Consider the following 16512-nt stretch of genomic DNA (forward strand, 5'->3'; position numbering starts at 1 on the left):
TTAAACAATCACAACAAGGTCCGAAAAGAACTCATTCATCTGTATATGCAGATAAAGATAATAACAATATAACTCCAAGGATAGCTGTTCATGATAGACTGAGAACATTTCAAAACACTGACCGTCATTTCCTGGACCTGAAAAAATAATACAGACCCAGAGAATTATTTACTTTCCAATGATGATGCTGCTACTACACAGAGGAGCAGCTGAACCAGGCCGCTAAAACGGACAGCAGATTATCAGTGATTTATCTCAATAGCAGAGAGCTGTGTGCAGTAACGTCAACGAATATTCTAAACAATTTACTCAAACATTCCAAATAATTGCTATATCCAAAACACGGATCAACACTGATAAAGGAACTGATTTAGAAGGGGGTGAGTGGGAAGTTAACGGCATAAAGAGACCAAGAGTAGAAGTGTGGCAGGGTATATGCATAAAACCTTGAATTATAAGGTGATAGAAAGCAAAAATACATTAAGACAATTTATCAAAAGATTACCCGGAAGAGAAAATGACTTTTAATCAGCAAAAAGCAGAAAAAGGGGTAGGTGGAAAAAAAGCTTTGCTTCTTCCTACTTCTTCTTTGATATTGTTCATTTTTTTCCCTTTTTAATTGTGTTTCTTTACATGCTCAAAATAAGACATTCGCCCATTCATCACTATAAAATTAGGCTCAACACATATGACGCAACAATTTAGCTCAAAATGTTGAGTACATTGTTTGATCTTTCACTTCCTACTTTTCGAGAACAGTCTGTTTCTCAAGTGCAATAATATCAAGCAGGGGTGCCCAAACCTTTTGCAAAGAATTGATCTGACATTTTCAACAGCTCAATGAAGGTTTCCCAGTGAAGTCGAAACAAATGACAAAGCCGTTCTTACGTCAGCGCTCCACCTTCTAGTCAATGCTTCACTGCTCAAATAAGGGGTTTTCATCTGTTGACAATGACTTATCGGCGCATGTGATTATCGCTTTTTGTCGAATGCAAGTTTAGCAAACTAATCTACATAAGAGCTTCACAGCTGCGTCAGCTGTCTGAAGAGCACACATCAAACAGAAGAAAGCGCTTTCTGAGCGGCGTTCAGGGGGTAGACAGAGATGCAAACAGAGTGAAAAGGCGACAATGAGTAGGAAAAATGAAGAGCGAGAACACAGAGAGAGAGGGTAAGGAGGCAGGCGTGAGTCATAGATGCTGTGCAAGAGAAACAAATTAAAAAACAGAATGTTTGAGAGCAGGTTGGAGCCTTGGAGTGACTGAGGGAGTGAGAGGCTGCAAAAACTGCCTGTCCATCCAAAGAGAAGTACTGACTGGGGTCGTTATTATCAGCATGAAAGCTGTTCATAATGTAAGTGGCATAACCCAGGTGATATGAACTGCTTGATGATACACAGATTTGAAAAAACAAAACAAAACAAACATCAATGTGAAAATGTAACTATGCTCTATTTCTATGTGAAGGATTTACAGATCAGGACATAAAAATAGGAAAATAAGGTGCTTAGCAGGTCTTAAAATGACTCTATTGTGACATTATTTACTGAACATAAACTAAACCAAAATGCAGAAGCAGCGAGTGAAAAACTAAGTCCACCCTTACTGCTTCCATAAGATGGTAAGTAGCAGCCAGGCGCTGCTAATGAAATACACCTGAATAATTGATCAGCAGGTGTGAGAACCTCTAAAATAATTAGAAGTTTTGTCAGTTTGCTGGTCTGGAGCGTTCAGGTGTGTGTTAACGCAATGCCAAGGAGGGAAGGAAGACATCAGCAATGATCTCAGAGAAGCAAATGTTGCTGCCCATCAATCTGGGAAGTGATGTAGGGCGTCCATCATTTTACAGAGAGAAAGGTTATGCACAAGTGGAAAGACACTTGACAGTTGCCAATCTTTCCTTGGAGCGGACATCCCAGCAACTCAACCCCCCAAAAATAGAGCATGCAGTGCTCAGAGAAACTGCAAAAAAAAAAAAACGACACACAAGCTACATCTCAGACTCTACAGGCCTCGGTTAGCATGGGAAATGTTAAAATTCCTGACAGTAAAATTAGAAAAAGACTTGACAAATATCGGTTGAAATGCTTGCCAGAAGAAAGCCTCTTCTCTCTATAAAGAACATGGCATCTCAGCCACCATCTGTCAAGCACTGGGGACGAGTGACGAGGATCTGGACTTGTTGTGCAGGAACAGGAACTGGCTACCTTACAGCCACTGAGTCGACCATGAACTCCTCTGCATACCAAAGTGTTCTCGAGTCAAATGAACAGCCATCTGTCTGATCGCTAAAACTTGGCGTAAATGTGGTCTTGCGTCATGACAATGATCCTAAGCACAGCAGCAAATCTTACACCAGAATGGCTGAAAAAAAGCAAAGAATCAGGGCGTTGCAATGACCTCAACCCGACTGAAATGTGAGACCTTAAGAGAGGGGTGAAAAAAAAAGGGCAAACCTCAATTAACTGAAGCAACGTTGTGTAGAGGAGTAGACTCAATTCCCCCGTAATAAGAAGAGAGACTGAGATCATCAAACTGAGAACACTGAGTTCAAGTTGTTGCTGCTAAAGGGTTTCTACAAGCTGTTTACTTTGTTTTTCACACACTGCTTTCCCATTTTGGCTTAGTTTTAGTTAAAAGAGTAATGGATCAGTGTAATATGTTGTATTAATCATCTGAGGTTGCATTTTCCTAATGCTAAGGTCTGACAAGGACCATATAGTTAAGCTTTAGAATACAAAGAACATCTGCTTTCCTATCACAAGACCGTACACATATGCTTATGCTATCCACTCACCCCGTTGTTGGGCCCCATGTGTTGCTCGGCAATTCCAAGGAAGTTCTGCAGTGGGGTTTTCCCGCCTGTTCAACCAGAAATGACAATACATGAGTTAAAACAGCTATCCGATCAAAATGAATCAATTCAAACTGTCCCGTTTTACACCGTTGCAACTTCAAAGCAACATGAAGTCAGTGCTCCTTCATCCCAAGTGTTATTTCACTCCAATGGCTTCTTCCGAAAAACTTGCGATATGAGGTTTTTGTCAAGCACTTTGTTTATCATCTAATATTCAAAATGAAATGATCCGAATCACAGTCGAGTGAAAAGATGTGAAGGGTGCTTCTAAGCTGCTAAGTAAAAATGGAGATGCTTCAAAATATGATCAGTATCATTAAATCTTACAGTCCAATTTGATACACGGATTTCCTCTTCCGTCTTCCTCCCAGTTTCCCTCTCAAATCGACCTTTCCCAGTCTAACCACTGACTGAGTGCTAAAAGCAGAGCAGAGTTCATGTTTCGTGTCGACGCCAGTGGCCTTGTGCTGTTTTTAAAGCGAGCATCTTCATTTTGACCTTTCCGCCCGTCAGCAGCTATTGTTAGGCTATTCGTATGTATTTCTCTGGAATATGTAAACTGTATATAAATTGCATTTTAAGTTTCTAACAGCTTTAAAAAAAAAAAAAAAGGAGGGAGCCACTCATTCAGAGGTCAGTGTAGCAGCACCACTTTCCTCTTGTATATTAGCAGAGTGCAGATGGGAACCTGTGAGAGTGGATCTCTCAGAGGAGCGTGTGATGGTCGATTCTGGCTGACAGCCACAGTCCAGGGAGGGAAGCCTGCTAATCATGTTTGATTTATGTTCCGAACCAGAAAACGAGAAGAAGTCACAGAGTGAACGTTACGGCCAGTTACTCCGGGTGATCTGCTCGAGCTCAGGTGAGGGGGATCAGTGGGCTCTCCAGTGGGCCTGTCATCAGATATGTGTCTGGGAACTGTAGCCCTTCGAATGAAGTGAATTACCTTTTGTCTTGTTCTTGTTCTGGTCTGTCAGATGGTCAGTTCTGGTCCTGGTGATCAGCTCAACGTTGGATGCGGCATACACCTAAGACGAAACATTTAAGCGATCTCCATGACATTATCCGCAAAAGCTGTGGTGTGTCAAACCATTTATTCTTTCTAACCTATCACAAATGGATGTAAGTCTGCAGTGCAACATTCTTCAGCATTCCACAGCAGAATAGGAGAATTCCTCAGTCGCGACCATAAAAATAAAACAGATTAAATATTGAGAAGGCTGCTGATTCTGAGCTCGTACTTGACAGCAGACAAGAACTAAAAGCGTCGCATAGAGCCACTCAACGGGAGTTGTGTGTTTACATTTGTGGCTCTAAATCAATGAAGCAGAAAATTGATGCATTTCAAGCACCAATATCTTACTGTTGAGCCAGTGCTTTTAAACCACCAGTGGCAGATGGTCCTGGGTGTCGTACACTTGTCTCAATTGTTCAATCCTTCCAGAGGGTCAAGAAATGAAATAGGTTCAAAGTACCGTACATTCCGGACTATAGAGCGCACCTGAATATAAGCCGCACCCTCTAATTTAGAAAAGAAAAATCCATTTTCTACTTGTATAGGCCGCATCGGATTATAAACTGCGGGTTGTAATATGAGATATTTACACAGAAAGATGTTACACGTGAGGATTTTTAAATTTTTAATTAAATTTATATGGTAACATAAACAAATACAAACTGCAAAATACTTTTTTCCCCAACAGTGCCTGTGAAATTGATGGTTTTAACTGAAATACCTATCGGTAACGCTCAAATACTGGTGTAAAGTGTTAAACGACATCAGGTTGAATACTGATTCTGGTAATGTTTCAGTCCTGGTTCTGTTGGACCTCAGCGCTGCGTTTGATACTGTAGATCACAGAATCCTGTTGCACAGGCTGGAAAACTGGGTTGGACTTTCTGGAGCGGTCCTTAACTGGTTCAGGTCCTACTTAGAAGGCCGGAGTTATTTTGTTACTATTGGCAGCTATGAATCTGAGCGAGTGGCCATGACTTGTGGAGTCTGAACACATCACACCAGTTTTAAAATCTTTACACTGGCTTCCAGTCAGTCATAGAATAGATTTTAAAAGCCTGCTGATGGTTTACAAATCCCAGAACGGTTTAGGCCCAAAATACATCTGTGATATGTTCAGAGAATATAAACCCAGCAGAGCTCTTAGATCCAAGGACTCAGGTCAGCTGGTCCAGTCCAGAGTCCAGACTAAACATGGAGAAGCAGCATTTAGCTGTTATGCTGCAAACAAGTGGAACAAACTGCCAGTGGAGATTAAACTTTCACCAAATGTAGACATTTTTAAATCCAGGTTAAAAACATTTCTTTTCTCATGTGTCTATGCATGAAATATCTTTTAACTTATCTAGACTGTTGCCTGATTTTAAATTCATTTAAATGATTTTATTTGTTTCTCTTTATATTATTTTATGTATTTTTAATGCTTCTTGCACTCCCTGCTGCAATGCTTTTATTTTATGTAAAGCACTTTGAACTGTTTGTACATGAAATGTGCTATACAAATAAATTTGATTTGATTTGATTTTGATAAATGCTTTTTTTCCTCAACAGTGCCTGTAACACGGCTGTTAAAAAAAACAAAACAGTAGGCTACCTGGAAAAGTCACTGATCGCCTTTAATTTAAAAGCTGCATCATATGCATTTCGCCGTTTGTTTTCCATGTTGAGGGAGATTTAATTAATTTGTATTTAAATATAATTTAGTCGTGTAAGTCTGTTTGATTTATCGTACAATTTCATTGGACCACTGTGAACCATTCAGTGATTTTATTGGTCTAATGTTACGAGGCTAAATGTTTTTGGAGGCATGAAAACAAAAGAAAAAAACATATATTAGCCGCATCGTATTATAAGCCGCAGTTCTCAAAGCCTGGGGAAAAAGTACCGGCTTATAGTCCGGAATTTACGGTAATGCCTGTCATTTTTAAAACTTCGTTTTAGAGGCCAACTGGACTTTTATGCGTTTCTGAGTCCAAGCTTGGCTGTTGAATTTAAAGGAAAAGCATCAAATAGCTTTTAGAGTCATTCATTGTGAAAATGAAACAACTTGATGCAAAGTGGATATCAGGCTGAGCTCTGACAGTAGCGAACGAACGCTGTGAATTTAGGGAGCTATCTGAGCAGCTGGTGCTCTACCTTGGCTTCATATCCGTTCACCGTCTCCGTCTTCTCACTCCTCCAGCCCAGGATGCCCGTCTTATTCCTGCAACAGCCATTCAACACAACCCCAGATTAGTTTTCTGTGGCATCAAAACTGTTCAGTCAAGAGACAGTTATGTGTCTTCCCCAAGCAATTCTCAGATATGTTCTCGCTGCAAAACACACACAGCACGCTAAGGGAGTAAAATCCACCATGTCCCCATCGCTGTACTATGCAGCCTGAAACCATTGCTCCCATTGTCCTTGTTTCCCATCAGTGAAAATCTGCAGTTCAGTATGCAATTATGAAACCTGTCCAGGAGTTAGTGAGGCATATCTCATCTTAATTTAGTCAGTCCTCCTGGACCAAACCACGAGTTTTCAAGGATGTTTATTCCCTACAAACCAGCAATCATACTTATTTAAGTAAGACTCATATGCATTGTTATAGGAAGTTAAATTGAAAGAAAGGTTTGGGAGGACAATACCGAGGATGGACATGGAAATGCACTGGCCGGCCACACCTACTGTCCAGACTTAATCATAACTGTCCAGAGAGCAAAGAGGATGGTTATCACATTCAAATCCCCCCCCATTGAAAATTATAATACTGAGCATTTCCTTTTCTCCTTCACTTTTCCACAAACCTGAGCTTTACTTTGCTAGTTAGCACACAGAACTAAGATGTAGATATGCTCGCAAACGTTATAACTGCTAATCAGCAAGTGGAAGACGGTCGCATCACGCGGTCCGGTATTTAAGAGCTCATTCAGTGGCTGGGATCATGTATACAGTCAGTCACAGAATAGATTTTAAAAACCTGCTGATGGTTTACAAATCCCAGAACGGTTTAGGCCCAAATTACATCCGTGATATGTTCAGAGAATATAAAGCCAGCAGAGCTCTTAGATCCAAGGACTCAGGTCAGCTGGTCCAGTCCAGAGTCCAGACTTAACATGGAGAAGCAGCATTTAGCTGTTATGCTGCAAACAAGTGGAACAAACTGCCAGTGGAGATTAAACTTTCACCAAATGTAGACATTTTTAAATCCAGGTTAAAAACATTTCTGTTCTCATGTGTCTATGCATGAAATCTGGACTGTTGCTTGTTTTTAAATTCATTTAAATTATTTTATGTTACGCCCATGGGATTTTCCTCATGTTTTTAGTTTTATGTTTTAGGTTTATTTTTTGGTTTTTGAGTTCATGTTTTAGCCAGGTCTTCTGTCTTCTGTCTTCTTCAGTTTCTGTTTGCTCATTAGTTTCACTCACATCACCTGTTCATTGTCCCCAGCTGCACTCATTTACAATCACCCAGTTCCCTATTTAGTTTCCAGGCTCCCCTGTCTTTTTGTGAGATCTTTTCCTTGATTTTCACCCCTTCATGCCACGTCAAGCTACAACCTAAAGTTAAGTGGTTTTCCCTGTTATGGCAAGTCTTTTGTTTTGTTTTGTCACTATTACGTTCATGTCTTTGACCCTCAGTTTAGCATTGTTATCCGGCTCAGCCGTGCCTTTTGTTTTGTCCTTAGTTAAAAATAAAACCCAGTTTTTTTTGTCTTGCACGTCTGAGTCCGCATCCGTGTCCTGCCAACCCACCCGCTCTGACATTTTATTTGTTTCTCTTTATATTTTTAATACTTCTTCCACTCCCCGCTGCAATGCTTCTATTTTATGTAAAGCACTTTGAATTGTTTTGTACATAAAATGTGCTATACAAATAAAAACGCGAGACCAATGTACATCTTAATGTAGCCGAATTCCCTCCACAGACGTTTTCTTTATGTTACACAAATGGTGAATTTTCTCAAGATGCGGCTATAAAATCCTGATTTTCTTAGATCAGTCAGTCAGCTGTATGACTAAACACTTGCTCTTACATAAAGATGGAGCTTCGGAGCATGTGCAGAGTAACTTGGCCCACTTGAGTCTAGTTGTATACATGCAGGAGTGAATCGATCCACAATCTGTTAGTCCAGCTTTGAGAACATCGATTTCGGGGGAATAACATGTTTACATGAATTTTGAAACTCCGGTTTTGGTCAGACTGATATATATATTAATTTTTTTGTTGTCATGTACAGGTGCTTCGTGAAGCCCAGGGTTTATAGAGCCAATACGTGACTAAGGAATTACGTCACGATTCTTTACTGGAGTATCATTCTGTATTTAAGTGTCAGTTTGGTGGGTAGTGTTAAGCAAAAAACTGTAGAATCGATTTAAAAAAAAAAAAAAGATTTAAAACAATACTTTACAACCTTCCGAGACCATTCTACCCCTTTACACTCCTAAGCCCAAAGCATTAATGGCCTGTGCATCAAATTAAAAAGAAGAACAAATCTCAAGACATGGGACTAAAGAACTACGGAAGTGAAGAAATATCATCTTTGGATGTCATTAATCTCATCAGTTGGCAATGGTAACACTAGAGGTAGATGAAAAGAACAGTTGAGTCTATAGTCTTGGAAGGGCACTATAGGACCATACATTTTAAAAAGAAAATGGAATGAAATAAAAAATATATTTCATTTACATGCTATAAAGACTGAATAAACTGCTAAGCCAGACAGTAAAGCAAAGAAAAATGACAATAATTCATACATTAGAATTCAGTTAGAGAGCAGGCATATAATGGGGCTACTTTGAAGATAAATTCAACCCAAAAAGTAAAACCAGTTCAAATCAGTGGATAAATACACAAACTAACAACTAAAACTGAACTGAGCAATGTATATCTTATTTCATGTAAAATTCTCATGACTTATACATTAAAGCCTGCTCCTGATCTCATTTGATTAGCGAAGGGTTACATAAACATAATGTACTGCGTACATTAATAAGAATGATCAGCTCGGGACTACAAGAGAAAAACAATGAGAATGAGAATCACTTTCTGTGCCTCCACAGTGACTGTAATGTTCTCAACCAGGCCAAGCCTGGAAAGATTTCCTATTAGGTCTCAGGCTTGGCACTTGTGTGCTTTGTCATATGGCAATAACGTGCTTCAAAGGTTATTGAGTACTACTGATCTGAAAAGATTGAATGTGAATGGGTCACTCCAAACCCCTAAAAATGTCTCATGTGAATATGGGTGTATAAAAGGAGCTGTTGTGCTGTCTTTATGTGGTATTTGGATCAGAGCATATCACAGACATTCATGAAGAATTCATGAAATGATGGTAACTTGGGGGAAAAGGCTATAATACGTCTCATTTAGGTAAAGGAAGAAAGTCCCGGAGGCATTTCAGACAGTCCAGGTGCTGTGGGTTTTTTATGGGAGAGTATTATTCCCCTCGACATGAAGTCTGAGCTATATACTTAAAATTTCAGAACTTGTAAGCATACAAGAGGAGTGTGCACAGGGGGGAAATGCTGTATCTTTAAATTTCAACAAAAAAGCTCCCAAAAATTTAATAGACCTCTTTTGCCTGTGCTCCAACTTCCAATTAATTTCATGAAATGTTGCCACATTCCTCTGCCTTGGCAGAAGAAAAAAAAAAACTGAAGAGAGAAAAAAACCCAAAAAAGCCTGACATGACCTCATCAAAGCTATTTTGTTGCTCAGTTCCAGAGTTGAGTTAATTTTGTTCTCATTAGTCCACACGTAGAACCACAAAACTGCAGCACTGTGGTTTTTTTTGTGCAAGGCTGCATGAAGATGAATTAACTCCAGAGGCAGATGTCCTATCTGGTGTGCTTGACAAAGTGGTTTGCTCTAAAGCATCATAAATAGATTATTGGCATGTAGACAGGAGTGCTGACCAGAGAAAATGCGCAGAGGTGACACTGAGGTGGAAGTGTGACAAGGAGACGATTACCGAGCCATCACCTCTCCCTGCTCACTTTGCTGAGTTGTTCTCCATCTTCTTTTTAGCTCACTTTTCATCTCTTAATATTCACTTCTTGCCTCTGCGTCTCTCTCCATGATTCACCCGTGCCTATTATTCTCTTTTTTTCCTTCCTGCCTCCAAAACCATCAATGCTTCCCTCTTATTGCCTACTTATTGTGCCTCAGTTCCTTCCATAGTCTTGAGTCCCATTCACTTTCTCTCCCATTCTCGTTGCACCTTTCCCCCTCACTTTTCTGTCTCGCCTTCTAGTCTTCATTCCCTTTCTTTTAAAAATCTACTGCCATTCTCCTTCTTATACCCTCTTTTCTTGTTCCTTATCATTTTCTCCCCTCCATCTCTCTATGTCCAAAATCTTCTCTGTACTGTCTTTGTCACATCATTCTGATCTTCCAGACAGTCCAGTATAACGGTGCAAAACAGATGAGTCTGAAACTCAATGTTGCTGCTGACCACTGAATTGAGCAAAGGTGTATTATACATTTCACATGCGACAAGAATGATTTACTTTAATATCTCAAAAGCTTTGTGGTTTCTCCCTCCAACAGGGTTTCCCAAACATTTTTTTTGTAAAGCTGCATGCATGCTTTGTTGCCCCTGCTTCCTCCCAGAGCTGTTGCTGCTGTTTGTGTTTTCCTTCAGTTTGTCAAAGGCATTTTGACAGCCACCAGAGAACATGCCTGAACCTGTTCCCCTCAGCCGTGGGCAGCAGTGTAGGAGAGAGCAACACTAAAACAATGGCAGAAATTCAACTGTAGCAACAAAAGAGTCATTTTCTCTCTTTCTAATAAGAAAAAAATAACACCACAAGCAGGACATGAGCTGCGTCTTATTTCTGACCTGGGCCTCTTCAAATCTAGGCTAAAAACCTACTTATTTAGGATTGCTTTTAATACCCAGTAGTATGATGACACTCTTATCTTTTTTTATCTTATTTGATTTTGTTGTATTTTATTGCTTTCACTGTTCTTTTATTGTTTTTATTTGTTTTTTCTTATTCTTCTCTTTATATATTACCTGCTGTAAAGCACTTTGGTACATCGTAAGGATTGTCTGTAAAGGGCTGTATAAATAAAATACATTTACATTTACATGTTCTGTGGCTGCTTTTCGCTGTATTGTGCTGTAGCTATTGTGGCTGGAGAAAATTACACTTCTTCTCGTTCAATGAATGATAGATATTTATTACAATATGTGTATCCGGCTCATATCATTTGGGCTTGGCTGTTTTGGGTTCGGTAAAAGTTTGGAGAAATTGAATATACCTGTTTTCCATTTATATAAGAGCCTGTAGTACTCAACAAATTTATATTTGCTTTAAGTTTCTACTGCTTCTGACCTCTCAAAGGCAATGTTGCGGGTGTCCAGTTGAGTGGTGACCACTGGAGCAGACAGCCTGGCCGCTACCTGCTCATCGCTGGGCTGCGTCGCCCCAAGAAGACCCAACCCTGTGGCGGAGCTGCTGCAGGCTCCGCCTTTAACCCTGCCAGGAGAAAGTGCCGCGAGAGACGAGACGCACAAGGTCTCACAGAACACCAGCTGCCTGTCATGGTCGACCTCCATCACCTCTGCACTGGAGTCTGAGAGACAAGAGGAGAATAAGAGCAAATCCAGTGAGCAAGAGAGAGCAAAGGAGAAATCCGTAATGTTGCGAGACACAAAAAAGCTAAAGGGACAAAGGACTGATGCCAAGAGCCAGCAGATATTGGCACAGATGGAGAAAAAAAGGAAAAAAAGAGCGAATTAAAGATATATATGGGCAGCCTGTGTTACAAAGAAACACAGAGACTCTAAAATTCATGTGAAAAGGTCAAAACAAGAGGAACAATTGAAAGTGATGGGGGGGAAGGCTCAAAAACAAGGTAAAATAAAGCAGAGGGGGAGAAAAGAAGAGCTTGTTGATCAAGCTAGAAACGAAGGGAGAATTTTAGAATGAAGCATAAACTGAATACTGGTCTCATCTCAAACTCATGCCAATTAACTGAAACAACAAGAAAAGCGCCTAAATTACTCCCCAACAATGTGACTGATAACATTGTGCAGATGATGGTAAAGGTCATTCTATAAGACATTGAATCACAGGTGCACGTATTTTTTCATGCACTGCTTCTGCATTTTTCCAGGCTTTGTAAAAGGAAACGTCTGCCGATTACGTCATCTAAAATTCTCAGCGGCAAACGCAAAGTAGTCCTTTAAAACGGGCTTTCGCTCCAATGAGAAATCTCTGCAAAGAACACGAGTGGGCCTTCCCCAATCAAAGAAGACATTCCTCAGCTGTTAGACTGGGTAGCCTGGAAATCACAAGTGGTCAGGTTTACCTGTAACTAGGGCTGGGCGAGTTAACTCGTTATTGTTGCGTTAACTCGTTAATTATTTAACGCCGATAAATATTTTATCGTGCATTAACGCAGGTTTTAGTCTGTTGAATGCATCACATTCACACAGTTACAGCAAACACCACTAAACATGGAGTAATAAAATAAAAATAAACTAGCAGGTAACATCACTGTTACAGGTGCTCCTCGGTCTCTGTGGGAACCTCACGGAGCTAACCGGCGCTACTTCCTGTGTTACTTGTTTCAACATAAAAGCACGTATTTCAAAATAAATTTTAAAAAAAACCTCCTGCATTTACAGCCAAGTTGAATTGTCTTATCACCGTAGTAGTTCCAGTCTAAAATATCACTTAAAGGCAAAACACACGATTGATACCAGCAAGTTATTCAACCAAACAGACAGTGGAGCGAGGCTTCTACATAAAAACTACATAAAAATGCTGATGTTGAAAGTGTGTTTGCACAACAAATGTTATGGCACTTTCATTTATATGGCAGCACATTTAAAATAAACTAAATGCTAATGGCTATACACTACTTTTGAATTCATTTTTTGATTTTGCGTACAAATGCGATTAATCGTGATTAATCGGGGAAATCACGTGATTAGATAAAAATTATTAATCGTTGCCCAGCCATACCTGTAACACAAGTGATTCCAGCCAACTGCACCTGACAGCTGAGAAACGCCCACTTCGTTTGAGCAATGCTCACACTGTGCACAGCAGAGACTCTTTGCTGTTTTGCTCTCACATCTCACACTGTTATCTGTCTAACAGAAATACTTTCAGCCTTAAAATGTATATATATTGTATATATGTATATATAAATGTACGAACACTCTTTCCTTCAGTTTTTTAAAGAAGAAAAAAGATTTGAGATTATTTTAGCACAGCACAGACACTGCACACAGCGGGATCCTGGAGTTCCTACCTTGCCCCCTGAATATGAAGCTCCTGTTGCCTCTCTGCCAGGTCATCTGCTCAAACCCCATCAGGGTGGTGTCCACACGCAAACACTGGCCACTCTTCCAAACTCTGTAGGTGTCACTGGGGCAGATACGAGACACCAGGGGAACTAAGGACAGACGAAGACACAGTCTGACTCAAACAGTGTCTCAAAAAGTATCAAATTGAGAAACAGCCCTTTTTTTTCTTTTTACCATTTAGGCAAATAATGAGCTGAGGACTCATACAGTTCTGCGGCTACAGATAACATAAAACAATACAGTGTCTGCACAAAAAACCTGGCCTGTGGGCTTTGTTCTTCAGTACAACAGGAAGAAACAGACATTTTCAGTCTCAGAGGAAGAAGATAATACGATTAGCTATAACTGGTGCAGGCCTGCTTTATTGACTCTAAGGATGCAAAAATTGGACTCACCCCAGCTCGTGAACTCCCATTTCATCTCCACGTAGAAGTCTTGGGCCTGGACAGAGAGCAGATTGATAAAGAAGGAGCTGGGGAGGGCAATGGACTTAAAGATGACTTGAACAAAGTGGAGAATGGTGATGGAGAGAAACAAGAAAAGCAGGGAAACTGGAGAAAAAAAGGGTAAAAAAAAGGCACTCAGGCTGCTTCAGTTTCTAAGCCAAAGATGGAGTGATTGGCACAGAGAAGTGGACGGAGTGTGTGTTTGAAATAATAGAGCTGATAGATGGAGAGGCCAATGGTGTGGGTGAGAGCAGCAGCGGATGAAGGATGCGGCGACGCACGCTATGCTTGCATCAAGCGCCAGTACTCTGTCGTTTTAAAAAGTGTGAGGGTGTTGTGTCTACTGTGTGTGCTTCAGTGTGGGCATCACTGTGTGTGTGTGTGTGTGTTAGGAAGCCAGCTGGGTTAGAAATACACAGAGACAGACTGTGTGAAGGCAGCTCTCTACATCTCTGCCACTGTTCTGTGCACCAGCAACATGATCTGCTGCTGAAGGATTCTAACCATCAACCTCCTGCACAAGCCACACGAACTTGTTCAGCAACGACATTCTGACCCATTCAGGGATTAGAGATTCCCGAGAGACAGCCTGCTGTGCAACATATCCTTTTAGTGTTTTTCCCTTAAAAATAGGCATAAAAACCTTGAAAAAGAATATTCTATGCTAAACAAACATGCATCTACATTTCAAATGAATTTAACCCTCCTCTGTTTGCAGTTTATGTATGAATGTCATCTAAGTAGCATGCACACTCATTTGTCTCTGTTTTTTTTTCTCTTTCGTCTGTGCGTGTGTCTGTGTGTGAAGTCCCACTTGGCGCAGTTGCTCCAGCAGGACGGGGATGCCCGCCAGCCTCTTGGCAGTCCTCTGGTAGTCACGGTAACGAAGCACGAGACGCACCAGCTCCGGGTCTCTGGTACTCACCGCCTCCTGGAGAACTGAGAGAGAAGGAGAGACGGACAGTAAAACAGAGCCAAACACTCAGGCTTCATCTAAAATTCATGTGAATGAGCAATTTAATGGGGCAGCGAGAACTGCCGAAACTGAGGCAGGCCAAAGGAATAGCTGGTAGGACCAATTACCGCAGCTCGCCCATCATTCATCTAAACACCACTTTTGTTGTTAATCTTACAAGCTGTTCTACACTTGAACGGTTATAGGCCAACGTTCCGTCTCTTTTATTACTGCCAAACAAGTGAGCTAAGACTTACACACACACATATGTAACACACATTAAACTGTCCTCACAATAATCTGACAATTAAATCGATTAAAGAGGTTCACTGTTCCTACTAATGAGGGTACGATCCTTGGGCAAGATAAACCTTAGGGGCATCCCTTTACCCGGAAGCCTCAAACTCAGAAAATATATTAAAGAAAACCCCAAATATTTTACTTTTTTCCACTGAATCCATCACAAGTAAGATCAAAACTTTATAGTTAAAGTAAAGCAGAGGTTGACAAAAATAGAGTGAAGGCATCGCTGGTCAAAATTACTTTGACAACGAAAAGGTAAATAAGTGAACACTTTACCAATTTCCAAAAGACATTATAAAAATTAGAGCAAGAGGAGAGGGTTTATGTTTGGTTTGTAGACCTTAAATGATGTTTGAGACATCTGATGTACCTCAGATCCTTCTGATCTGATCTGATTCTGACCAAGTCATTGAATGCACCATCCCATGGCATTACAAAAACAAGCTTCAGTCAAAAGTAGGTCGTATCAGCAACAGTTCTTGGCATTAATTGAAAAATATGAGCAACAGGACTTTTGGAGCCGATATGTGACCTTACTATTTGTGGTGTTTTATCAACCTGAGCCAGTTCAACACATCACTCACAAAGAGAATGTGCCCGAAACGTTTATTCGTATCATGCTGTCCGTGGTTAAACTGTAACATAAAGGTAAGGTATTTGAGAATAAAACTGACAGTCAAGTATTTTTCCATCAGTTTGGTGTGGGGTAGTATGAGCAGACTTGTTCCAGTATGCTTCAAGGGTTATTGAGTATAATTTGTAAACTCGTGGCTTAAAAAGGAATTGTCGTATTTTATCTCTGTGGTATTTTGACCAAAGCGTGTCACGGGCAATTGATGAAGATTTTAGGAAATTGTGTCAACTTGTGAACAAAGGGCATGATATGTCTCCTTTAATGAGCTTTTTAGAGTAAAGACTTGTTCATCATTAAGAAAGGCTGCATGATGCCATTTTCACAGCTTTTAAAACACTTCTTAAACCCTGAGCCAACAGACAACAGCCACAAACCTCTCCAAGGAGCAGAACAGTACACTGAAAATAGCGCAATGTGATGTGCAGGAACACTTCCACAAATTTGACCTTTAAAGGAGAGCCATTAGAAGGAAACCTTCGCTGCATCCTCTACACAAAATTTGCTGTCAAAGGTTTGCAGCTGAGCATTTGAAAGGCCTAAAAAGTTTTGGAAACAAGTCCTGTGGACTAAGTTAAAACAGAACTTTTTGACTGCAGTGAGGAAAGGTGTGAGAGTGGATCGATCATGCTTTGATCTTCTGTTGCAGCCAGCTACACACAGAACATTGCACTATCAAGGGAAAAAAGGATTTAGTGGAATACCAGAAAATTCAGTTTAAGCCCCCACGGCTAAAAAAATCCACTTTTTCACCTTGTTAATATGCTCATATCATGTTTTTATGTGTTATAAGACATACCACGAGCAACAGGATTTAAGCTTTGATCTCCAGAGCAGCATCCTCAGCCTCCCCCTCAGCCAGAGAGGTGAAGTCAGACAGCCTGAATATTCCTTGCACACTATTTGGGGGAATTCGTGCCAGCCAATCCTGACAACTTGCTGGGTGGGGCTGTACTAGCTGAGTGGGGATCCAGCAAATTATAGGAGAAGCTAACA

General features: G+C 40.5%; 1 protein-coding gene across 1 annotated transcript in view; it reads right to left on the minus strand.

Moving 5' to 3' along the window:
• The window catches only part of ankrd13b (ankyrin repeat domain 13B), a 50915-nt gene that overhangs the window by 13977 nt on the left and 20426 nt on the right, over positions 1-16512 (minus strand). Inside the window, exons 3-9 of the mRNA XM_075473908.1 lie at positions 14442-14566; positions 13577-13622; positions 13127-13270; positions 11197-11437; positions 6008-6074; positions 3803-3884; positions 2797-2861 (exon numbers count right to left, since the gene is read on the minus strand). Of these exons, the coding sequence (XP_075330023.1) occupies positions 2797-2861; positions 3803-3884; positions 6008-6074; positions 11197-11437; positions 13127-13270; positions 13577-13622; positions 14442-14566 (770 nt within the window). The remainder of the gene's footprint in view (positions 1-2796; positions 2862-3802; positions 3885-6007; positions 6075-11196; positions 11438-13126; positions 13271-13576; positions 13623-14441; positions 14567-16512) is intronic.

The sequence above is a fragment of the Odontesthes bonariensis genome, chromosome 9 (genome assembly GCF_027942865.1).
Source record: "Odontesthes bonariensis isolate fOdoBon6 chromosome 9, fOdoBon6.hap1, whole genome shotgun sequence".
In the NCBI taxonomy this organism is placed as follows: domain Eukaryota; kingdom Metazoa; phylum Chordata; class Actinopteri; order Atheriniformes; family Atherinopsidae; genus Odontesthes; species Odontesthes bonariensis.